Source organism: Cucumis melo, chromosome 2, assembly GCF_025177605.1.
Source record: "Cucumis melo cultivar AY chromosome 2, USDA_Cmelo_AY_1.0, whole genome shotgun sequence".
In the NCBI taxonomy this organism is placed as follows: Eukaryota; Viridiplantae; Streptophyta; class Magnoliopsida; order Cucurbitales; family Cucurbitaceae; genus Cucumis; species Cucumis melo.
In genome coordinates, this window is record NC_066858.1 from 18,806,576 (window position 1) to 18,818,689 (window position 12,114).

The following is a 12,114-nucleotide window of genomic DNA, read 5'->3' on the forward strand; positions in this document are numbered from 1 at the left end:
GAATCTATATTAATTTTAACCTATAGTTTATTTATGAATTTTATTCATATTATTATTATTATAATTTGAATCATATTCAAATATTAACTTCTCTCATAAAAACTTTATATTATAATGTATCATATACATTATATTAATTATATCATATACAATTTATTCCCTATAATCAATTTGAACAATTTAAATTAAATCAAAATAAATTTTGATTAATATTGCGATCAAGTCTATTGGTTTTAACCAAAATGTTGATGAACCTCGTGTCTACAAGAACCACATCAACATTTCAGTAGCTTTCTTAGTGTTATATGTGGAGGATATCCTACTCATTGAGAATGATGTATGTCTACTGACAGATGTAAAGAAATGGTTAATCGCCTAATTCCAAATGAAAGATTTGGATGAGAGCAGTTTGTTCTATAGGTCCAAATTATAAGGGATCGTAAGAACAAAACAATGGCCTTGTTTCATGCGTTGTATAATGACGAGATGCTTGTTAAATATACAGTGCACAATTCCAATGGAGATTTATGACCTTTTTGACATGGAGTTGTTTTGTCTAGGGAACATTGTCCTAAAGCTCCTCAAGAGGTTGAAAAAATGAGACAGATTCTTTATGCTTCAGCTATGGATGACTTAATGTATGTGTTGTTGTGTACAAGGTCCTCTATTGCTAAGTAGTAGAAATATTCAATAGGTATCATTCCAATCCAAAATTAGATCACTAGATTGTTGTTAAAACTATCCTCAAATATCTTCGAAGAACGAGGGACTTCATGCTTTTGTGTCATGCTAAGGATTTTATCCTTATTGGATACACTGACTTTGATTTTCACACTAATATGGTTTCTAGGAAATTCACATTCAATATTGACTCTTAATGGAGGGGTTGTAGTTTGGCATAACACAATGCAAGGTTGCTCTTTTTACTCTACCATGGGGACAAAGTATTGGTTGCTTGTAACTTTGATGTTCACTCTTAATGGGGAGACTGTAGTCTGGCATAACACAATACAAGGTTGTATTATCGACTCTACCACGGAGACAGAGTATGTAGCTACTTATGAAGCTGCTAAAGAGGTTGTACAGCTTAAGAAGTTTTTAACAAACCTAGAAGTTGTTCCTAACATGTCAATGCCCATCACCCTTTTATTGTGATAAAATTGGTGTTGTGGAAAATTTCAAGGAGCTAAAGAGTCCTAAGTGCGGGAAGCACATATATCAAAAGCATCATTTAATACAGGAGGTTATGCAATGAGGAAACGTGATCGTCATGAAGATTTCTTTAAAGCACAATGTTATTGATCCAAATATAAAGACTCTCACGATTAAAAGTATTTAAGGGTCACTTGGAGAGTCTAGATCTGCAAGACATGCATCATCTATTTTAGGGTAAGTGAGAGATGTTACTGGGTATAGAGATATGCCCTAGCTTACTATATTGTACTTTGTATTGTACACCCCACTAGCTTTAGAAAAAGTGGGAAGTTGTAAGGCTGGTGTCCTAAATCTCTTGGGTTCTCGTAATTTGTAATGTTGTACATACAAATTATTTATTGAATAAAATAATATGTTATTTTATTTAATTCTATTTACATTAACTCAATCCAATAAACTAAGGTTCATGGTTATTTTATTTAAACTTAGACATTGTATGTAGTTGGCATACAAAGTTTGATCATGTTTAAGAAATAACCTAAAAGGTTTGTAGCGTAAGGGATAAGGTTAGGTGTCTTTTCTTGGTGACATTATGGATACAACTTGCTTTGCAATTGTTACAATTGTTGTAAAGTGTTACAAATGATCTGATCCTGATCATTCACATGGAGACATATGAGTGGAGGTATTCTATACAAAGAGTTTTTATAAGACCAGACCATAGAATAAATAGTTTCTCTGTATAACACCATTACAAGAAAAGACTTACATTTCATCAAAATGGGTGAGAGTGGCCAAATTCTCCAACTTAACATGCCTACCATTTTGGAGATTCGTTTAATTGGGGAGCTGAGAACACAACTACACAAAAAGGAACTCACCATTCTTATTGTTAAAGTAAGTAAATAAATTGCTTCCTTGAGAATGGAACTCACCCTTTCCTTGGCCAAGAGGGATTCAGTTATAATTGGACTAAGACATATTGTTCATTAGAAGGGTAAATGAAACTTAATGAGTTGGATGTAATTATAGGGGTAAAACTATAATTTAGACCTAGTAGTACTTATGAACAATTTGTAAAGGGTCAATACAGTGTTGATTGTGTATATCCAATAGACGCATAAATATATCAATAGTGTGAAGAACATGGATGTTGGTTTTTAGTGGAATAATAGACAATTAATGAATAGAAATTAATTTAAGTAAAAAGATAAATTAATAAATACGTTATCATTTTAGCTTTAATTTGTAGGTCCATAAGGATTAATGAGAATTAAATTAATTTTGGATTAATTTCAATTATTTAAATTAATTAAAGGGAATTGATTGTTTGTATAAGATACAATTAATTCAATATATGTCACATATATTATACTATAAAGTTTAATGAGAGAAATAAATATCTGAATATGATTCAAATATTAATTATATGAATAAAATTCACATACCATCAATATGTTAAAATTAATATGAATATGATTTATATTAAAACTATAAGTTGTATGAGAGATTTAAATTATAGGTTATATAAAATATATAATACACGATTTAAATCTATTTATATTAACACTACAAGAAATCTGGCCTTTAATGTCGGTTTAAAACCGACATTAAAGGCCTTTAATGTCACTTGGCGACCGACATCTTTGCGAGCGTTATTAAAGGGCTTTAATGTCGGTTGGGCTTTAATGTCGGTTTATAACCGACATTAAAGACATCTTTAATGTCGGTTTTAAACCGACATTTTTGAAGGTGTTATTGAAGGCCTTTAATGTCGGTTCATCTTTAATGTCGGTGGATAACCGACATTAAATATGTCTTTAATGTCGCTTATGATACATCTTTAATGTCGTTTTTCCACCGACATTAAAGATGTCTTTAATTTTTTTTAACCGACATTAAAGCTGTCTTTAATGTCATTTTGAAACCGACATTAACGATGTCTTTAATGTCGTTTCTTCAAATTTATTTTTATTAAATCCTTGCATTATTGTCCATTTTGTATGACACCAAATAGTTAAAAATGAAATCTTTTACTTGTACATATACAAAATAAAATCTTAATAATGTGTACATTTATATACAACTTGCTCCAAACACAAAGAAATTATGAAGTTTAATTATTACACTGATCATCCTTTGGGAAAAAAAAAAGAAAGAAAGAAAAAGAATATATTGAGAGAGCAATAACTAAAACTGCAACTAATAGTAAACTAGAACGCTTCACAAATGACCAACTTCAAGATCTTGTCACAAAGATGAGGGTCTGGCTAATTGTACTCACTTGCAACTATTTCTTCTATTGCAGTCATTTGTTTAGTGATAGCTCCCTGTAAAAGACATCAAGAAGGTTCAATTAAGTAACAATGTTATGACTTAGTTGCTAGTAGAAATATTCACATTTGATTACTAATTAATAAAGTAAAGGGTTGGTTACCAAACATAACTTTTATTGCGCAATGCGGAAGGTAGATCCTTGTTAAACTAAGTATTTGAAACAACACCACCAAAAAAAAAATTGTTAAACCAAGTGCAACCACATAACCGTCTTACCAAGATAATATTGTAACTTGTTCATTCAAGTCTTCCTAAAAAACAAATTGAGAAACAAAGCATACTCCTAAACTCAATGTCACGTTGCATTTGCTGAATATCCATAAGATAACCAAACAAAGCATAATTTCATAAATTTCTTAGCATAGTCATACGAATTTACTCATAATTGAAGCCTTTGGTAATGTCCTACAATACATTAACGTTAGAAAATATTGTTACCTCTATCTCTGTTCATTATCAGATTTCCTAAACTCAATGTCACGTGCCTTTGCTGAAGCAAAAAATATATACAAATAATTTTAATGCATTAAATATATTTGTGAACCAAGCCTAATTTTTTTCCCTCTTTTGCTCATCCAAAAATATGAGGACTGAAAAGGAATAAATATAGTCTGCTCACCTGCGAAACATTGACTATCAGTCTCGTAAGTACATAAGCAAGAGCAACTTGATAATATAAGACTTTCTTGAACCAATATGACCATGAGATCCTTGTACCCCGATTTCCCTGTACAGCAACCTTCAAACTACATGTACACCAAGCATCAACAGGTTATTTATTCAACTAAAATTATTTTCAACATATAAGTAAAGTTGGAAGTCTCAGTAAACAAAGTGACTATTTCAACCAAATGTTCACCTAAAGTACAATGTCAACAACTAGTAAATAGTTAGATTACCACCTCTTTTTCTGACCAGTAAAGTTACGTAATCAATTCATCTCATCATGAAAAAGTAAAACGAAAAATATAGGTCTACAGAAATAAAGGCAGGTTCCTCGCCACAACAGCAATGTTAGATGGACATAGGCAGGAACAGATTGTGGAGAGAAAAATAAAAAAATCAATTAAGCTCTTTAGCATACCTTGGCTCCTTTGTCCCCACTAGAAATATGACCACAAAGCAGCACCCAATGAAAATTGAAATATATGCTATCACTCGATACTGCATGAATGAAAGAACGTCAAAAATTTGAAAAAAAGTTCGATCAAGATAACAACCTTGCAAAATTGCAGTACCTGATATTCAATATCTGTATGTGATTTTGCCTTCGTGATACTGAACACCAACAAAGCCACTGCATACAGACTAAGATTTGCAACCTACAAAAGAAGAATTCAGTTCAACATCTAAAGTAAACTCAAACAATGAAGTGCACAAGATACATCAAAACGATAAGAAGTTAGGATCTTACCATATTAAAAGCATTGCGGCAGCTAGCCAATGCCACTCTACTAGTTGAGTTCAATGTAATACAATTAACCATAGACCTGCGTACAACCAATGCCAGAACTGAGAGATTTATTTTCATTTTAAATCTTCTAGATTGAAAGAACCAAGACCTTTCTAAGTGAATTGTGATCAAGACCACATCAAGATTGAGCTTCATATTTAAGAACAGCCGACAGTATTTCTGAAGGCAGAGGATGTAATAAACTCAAGAAAATAAAGATGATCAACTATGATGTCTAGTGTTCTCCACCATTATTCTTAGTAAAAGTGTTACATTTGAAAATGTCAGATCAAGAAGGGTCATACATATGTGAAACCTGAGTGGCAGCCCAACCAACATTAAAGATTGCCGCAAAGAAGCTGTAGCCTACAGTTTGCAATGTCGACGAACTTCTGGAATAGAATATGCAGGGTAGGCAACCACCAATACATTAAAACAAATATAGAATAAAACAAATTATTTTAATAAAACAATACATTAAAATTTATCATGGTATTATTCTATTTTTCAAAGGATCAATTTCTAGTTAAAAAAATAACTCTTCATTTGGTACTTAATTGGTTTTTGGCTCTCAATGTATTAAACAAATTTCTAATGACTTTTTTCTAAAAAGGCAAAATAATATATTAAATCATTTTGTGTTCATCAAAAAATAAAATCAATGAACTGAATTTAGATTCTCTCTCCCACAAGCTCCCCTTCTTAGGTAAAGAACAATCAATTGAGGCACCCTATAAAGATTACCATCAGTCATTAATCTGATTAAATGAACACTTGGAATTATTGTTTTGATAGAAATAACAGTTACCGAGCCATCCTTCCACTTGATTGTTGTTCCAGTAATTTTAATTGCTCCATCTTCAAAGAATGTATATGTCTTCTCTAGCTTTCTATCTTCAAAATAAGGATTCTCATTGAAACTCTGTAAATTTAAGGAGTTCAGTGACAGATCATCATCACATTCTGCAATTGAAGGAGGATACCAAATAGGCCAAAAAAGTAGCATATGAATGATGAAAATGAGTAAATCAACCAAGTTAGCTGAAGCTTACAAACATGATGGAATAGCCCATCTTTACATCCTTTTGATCCTCCACTCCAAGAGAATCTAAATGCCTAAAGATCTGTGCCAAGAATAAGAGACCAACAGGCAACGGTTAAGAGAGTATATACTTGCACGCATTTGATTCTTACAACATCAAAAGTCTCTTTAAATTAGGATTTCAATATAAACTGAGTATAAAAAACTTGCAGAAATATCCATTTTTCAACCCACAATTAGAATTCAAATATATTAAAGCAAAATACCTTCTGATCTTCTTCAGTCAAGAGAACAGAGCAAAGGGAAACTGAGAGAGAGAGAGATGGAGAGGCTAATTTTCTTTTTGCAAGTTACTCTCCTTTTGAAAAGATTCTTCCCAAGTAGATCCAAGGAGGAGGGCTCCTGTTCTTTTGCTAATAACTTTCTTAATTTTGACAAGGTTCTTATCAATTCCCAAATAGCTGCAGCATTCAATCAACCAGTGGAAAAGAAAAAAATAGAAAGAGAGAGAGATGAGTGAGCTTCTTTTTCTTTTTGCAAATAACTTCCAAGTAGATAAGGTTCCTCCCATAATCCCAAGTAGATTCAGCTCCAAAAATAAAGGGGAAAGATAAGAGAGAGGCCTCTTTTCTTTTAACAAATAACATCCATTTTGAACAACAAAAAAGTAAGATTTCGATCAATCAAGTTATGCCTCAACGAAAACCCAGAAACCACACTTCAATTAGCAACAAGAATTAAATCTATTCCAAATACATCAACGAAACATGATTCAAGTTAGTTCCAAACGAAGGAAATGAAAAGAAAATACCGATAAAAAATGAAAACTCCACCAATGTCAGGAATTTTCAAACAAATAAAATGAATAGCAAGCACAACTATATGGCCATTATGCATAATAGCCATTCAAAACTCTAGAAAGAACTCTGCCCTAATAATTTTCTGCAAACTGATATAAAAGAAGAGACTACCTGCAAACTGCAAACTGCCCTAGTTTTGAATGGTTTTTGTGCAAGATCGGTCCCATAATTTTCCGACTGATGTGCAAGATCGGAAAACTGAAGTGCAGTTTGAATATGCAAACTGCAAACTGCCCTAATATGCAAACTGAGAGAGAGAGATGTGCAAGATCGGAACATAATGGATATTTCTGCAAGATCGGTCCCATAATTTTCCGACTGATGTGCAAGATCGGAACATAATGTTCTTTTTGAATATGCAAACTGCAAACTGCAAACTGCCCTAATAATTTTCCGACGGGTTTTTGTGCAAGATCGGTCCCAAATCTCTTGGTTTGTGAGCACTTCAGTTTTCCCATTAAAAAGAGGTTAGGGATGCGGACGACAAATAGATCCAAAGCAAAAGAAACACAAAAAAACACATTACATATTCAAAAAGGGATGGAAGAAACTGACGACGACAACAGGGATGGAAGAATCTGATGTATGCTGATGGTGGTGGCGGCAGCTGTCGAAGAAGAGAGGGAAGAAAGTGATGAGATTGAGAAGGGTGAAAGAAATTTGAGAAAGATGATGGAGAAGGGTGAAAGAAATTTGAGAAAGATGAAAAATAGTGTGTAGGAGGGTTTGAGAAAAGAGTAAAGTAAGAGAGAGAAAGTTGAATTTTTACAAAATTAAAAAATAAAAATAAAATAAAAATGGGCTTTAATGTCAGTTCAAAAAAAGCAGGGTGTTTAATGTCGGTTTTAAACCGACATTAAAGATAGATCTTTAATGTCGGTTTAAAACCGACATTAAACATCCGCCTTTTGAAAAACGACATTAAAGCCCATTTTTCACTTTTTTCACCCGACATTAAAGACTAGATTTCTTCTAGTGTAAGTAAGTTACATAATGCAAATTTAAACTTGAATTTTGAAATAACTCCTTTCACGTTAGTGAAGGGAGTTGCTCACATCTCTCATGGTAGAGGAGTTGAGGTATTTCATTACATATAATTCATGAAAACTCATCATCTTTTTCACCGTCAAGTTCTTATCAACAAGTATAATCCTCCTTTCACTAAAATAAAAACACAGAAGCCTACAAACTTTATATGATTATTCCCTTAAGAATAACAAGGTAATTCATGCGGTAATGTTTAAGATCGATTGAGGTTGTTGTATTGCCTAGTTTATGTGAAGTGGAGAAGATTTTTTTCGTTTGTGCTTGCTGAAGGGAAGGCGAAAATAACGATTGTTCAAGGGTTAGTATTCGATTTCCCTTCCTTCTCTAAAAATTATGCAGAAAATCATGCTTAACGATGTATGTTTATCCATGTTTACGTGCTCTCTATTTTTATTAAGTTTTTACCAACAAAATTTGAGTCACAAGTCGTTCTGCAATAAATTTTTACTAAAATTCACACACGTCCAATGAAGAAGAAGCCTATTATTTATAGGTGAAAAGTGATGTGACAGGACGATATGGGTAGCAGAAAAGCATGGGCTCTAATTAATTTTGATAAAGCTGAGTTGACTCCACAGAGGTCCTATATCAACTTTACATATATTCACGCTTACTGCAAGTTTTCGCGCCAACCACTCTTTTGTTTGCTAGTGCTTTATTTCGTATAGTCTTGCTGATCACTAGGTTGGTTCGCGTACATCCATCTTGCCTAACATTATCTCATCGGGATGTTCTTCATCCCGCCTAGAATCCTGAAATAAAACACTAAAATGCGATAAACAAGTATAAAACTCTTTTGTAATCCGTAATGCACAACTTAGTCAATTTCCTTACTTTCCTACATGTTTTCTTCCAATTTTATGCACTAAGAAGGCTTATTATTCTACATAAAAGGCTATAATAACTTGTAGAAACACAAGTTAATGCAAGTTATCAGCTTGTGAGGTGAGTTACTGTGTAAGGCTTTTGGGTTTACCATTAGGCATTCATGGAAGGTCGATTGAGTGGAGAACAAGTGTCCACAATATGCAAAACTTCAAATTTGGTAAGTAGGAGGTGACAAGGTTGGCCACGCATGAGGCCTTATAAATAGGTAATTTTCAATCAGAAGTTGCTCTCATTTTTCTCGTGTATTTTCTTTGATTCTTGTCTAAAAATTTCACTAAAGGAGTTTTGTTGGTGAGGTGAGGCTTCTAGAAAAATAGGACGTGAGGAAGATCTTCATCAAGTTGAAGGAAGAGGGAAAGGTGTGTTTTCGAAGGATTCTGAGCAATTTGGACTTCTAGAAGACTATAGAATGCATCACTTCGAATTTGAAGATGAACTTTGGTTGCAAGCTAGTTAAGACAATTCTAAGCAAGTTGAAAGAAGAAACTTTTTTCATTTTGATGACTAGATTAAAAGTTATAAGCTCTAAATTTTGAAAGAATTTTTATGGAAATATTTCAGTTTTTGAGTAAGGTTGAAGTTGGACGAAGGCATCATAACGCAGGGCTTAGCTTGTGCATGCGTTTAAAGGTAAGTGGTTTTCTGGGATTTCTAGCACGCACGCGACATGGCCAGTGTACATTTAGGCGATCGGGACGCGTGCCTAGGCCACGACAGGCCATGTAGGCGTAGGGTGTTCAAATGTACTAAAAGTGGGGAGTAATGCATGTCATGCAGCCATGAGGCACGCGCATGCCTAGCATATAAGGCAAGAACACGACCAGGCATCCTGATGGTTTGTGCATGCTTGTATGATTCTAGCCACTCATACTTAGTGTCAAGGGCATACTAGTCCAAGGCATTATTTACCTATGGCCGTATGTCCGAATACCCCTAAATCACTTTATCTTTATGTTTTGAAAGTAGTCTAGGTTAACTCTTTCATTTTCGTGTCACCGAGCCACAATGTGACATTTCAGTTTTTTCATATGCAAGCCTGCCAAGACAAAAAATCTCAATATGTACTATAGGGGGTACCTGAGTAGTCCAACCCCGCCCAAGCTTTGTCGCACTCTTTGCAAGCTAAGCTATTTTCTTTGCAATTGACAGTCTTCAATGCTTTCTTTTACGATGTTTTCAATAATTTACTTTCTCTCTCCCGTTTTATAAAACATTTTCCTGAGAACGTGGAGGGAGGCTACATCATACCGCGAGTTTGTCCGCGAATTTCGAATATTGAACGGCTGACTTGTTGATCGAGCAGAACAAGTGCCGCACAATCGTGTTTGAAAGGTTAAGATTGTGACAATTGATATCAGAGCCAAATCGGCTAGTTGATAATAAGACTGAAATATGTCGTCGGCGAATCCATCGAGCAAGGCCCAAAGAGACCGACTGGTAGAGCTGGAGGAGTAGCTGCTCTATCTAGCTGAAGTTTCCGACTTCATCCGCTTCTTGGAGTCCCGTCTCGAAGAGATCGCTGAGAAAACTGACATAATCGATGCGGTAGCTGACCGTGTCGAATGATTACCAATAAAAGAGTTGTTAGCAAGAGTCGACACTCTAGAAGGAAACGTTGGAAGAACCGTTAACTACGAATATAGAGACATTTCGTCGGGCTTTGTTGCCCACATGAAGGGACGTGTCAAGGAGCTAGATAGCTCTCAGAAGACAATCTTAGAGATGATAAACGACATGTCAGAGGATTTTCGAGCTATCCTCGATGTCGTTAGGAACGAAATCGCAGATGTGAACACAAGAGTGAATCTCACAATGAGAGCAATGACAAACCAAGTTCCGGTTGGAGTGGCAGTTCTCGTTACTAAGGTGAAGGTTCCGGAACCCAAACCCTTCTGTGGGGTGAGGGATGCAAAGGCCTTAGAGAACTTCATATTTGACCTCGAACAGTACTCCAAAGCCACAAACATAGTCACCAAAGAAACCAAAGTGACATTGGCGACGATGCATCTGTGAGAGGATGCCAAGTTATGGTGGAGGTCCCGATACATGGACATACAGGAAGGGCGTTGTACAATAGATACTTAGGACGTCTTGAAGAACTTCGCTCGCAATTCTTCCCCGAGAATATGGAAATCCTTGCTCGGCAAAAATTGTGTGATCTTACACACTGGCAAGATTCGGGAGTACGTGAAATAGTTCGCGGGGTTAATGTTAGACATCCGCGATATGTCAGAGAAAGAAAAAGTTTTCTATTTTGTCGAAGGGCTGAAACCGTGGGCAAAGACCAAGTTGTATGAACAAAGGGTTCAAGACCTCACGTCAGCGTACGCAGCACCCGAACAATTGTTTGATCTGACTAGTGACTCTCAAGATGGGATGCGTCACCAAAGTTCCTTACCTGAAAGGAATAGGAATAGTCGCTCGAGCTCCCCTAAAGATGCCGGGGGTGGTAAACGTTCCGGTAGAGACCGTAGACCTTACCAACCGAATGCAGAGAAGACATGGCAAAGGTCGAATAATCGAAGCTCACTAAAGCGTCCTCTCAGTTGCTTCATATGTGGGAGGCCACACTTGGCAAGAGACTGTCCGAATAAAGTTGACTTCCATGCTTTTCAGGTCTCATTAATCCCAAATTCAGATGATGAGTCGAATAAGGCCGAAGGTGAAGTCAACCAGATAGAAGGGGGCAAGAAGCCTATAGGGGCCTTAAAGTATCTGTCATCTCTCCAGAAAAAGTCAGAGGAGAGAAACGTGACAACAGAAAGGGGCTTATTGTATGTTGACACCTGGATCAACCAAAAGCAAACTAAGAGCACTATGATTGATTCTGGTGCAACCTACAACTTTATAACAGAGATAGAAGCTAGGCGTCTAACGCTCCGTTGGAAGAAGGATTTAGAAAGAATAAAGGTCGTGAATTCTGTGGCCCCTACCCATCGTCGGACTAGTGAAACAAACGACGATAAAGTTGGGAGGATGGAAAGGCCCTATAGACTTTGTGGTTGTAAAAATGGACGACTTCGATGTAGTACTGGGAATGGAGTTCCTCCTTGAACATCAAGTCATACCAATGCCCTCAGATAAATGTCTGGCGATTACCAGATCTTTCCCCACTGTAGTGCAAGCAGATATTCGTCAGCCTAACAGGTTTAAAATGATATTGGCCATGAAACTAGACGAGAGTCCCGCCCAAGAGGAACCACCATCCGCGGTGATCCTACTTGGGGCATTGGAAAAACTAGGGGAGACAGTCCCCAAAGACACTCTGTGTGTCCTAGAGAAGTGTCATGATGTGATGCCAAATAGTTGACCCAAATCCTTGTCGATGCGAA

The 12,114-nt window shown here is 35.7% G+C and overlaps 1 protein-coding gene across 4 annotated transcripts; it reads right to left on the reverse strand.

Annotated features, from left to right (window-relative positions):
* Positions 1–3,201: 3,201 nt before the first annotated feature.
* On the reverse strand, positions 3,202–6,283 carry LOC103504428 (uncharacterized). Of its 4 annotated transcripts, none has more exons than XM_051081826.1 (8): positions 6,254–6,277; positions 5,998–6,069; positions 5,754–5,867; positions 5,251–5,337; positions 4,907–4,982; positions 4,731–4,814; positions 3,603–3,639; positions 3,202–3,485 (listed from the first exon to the last, which is right to left on the reverse strand). In XM_051081826.1, exons 3-8 carry the CDS (start codon positions 5,801–5,803, stop codon positions 3,472–3,474), a joined length of 348 nt encoding a protein of 115 aa, XP_050937783.1. In that variant the 5' UTR covers positions 5,804–5,867; positions 5,998–6,069; positions 6,254–6,277; the 3' UTR covers positions 3,202–3,471. The 4 variants fall into 4 exon arrangements, with proteins under 4 accessions (XP_050937783.1, XP_050937781.1, XP_050937782.1 ...); XM_051081824.1 differs by having other exon boundaries at positions 3,593–3,639; XM_051081823.1 differs by lacking the exons at positions 3,202–3,485; positions 3,603–3,639 and adding exons at positions 4,064–4,238; positions 4,577–4,656 and having other exon boundaries at positions 6,254–6,283.
* Positions 6,284–12,114: the final 5,831 nt, after the last annotated feature.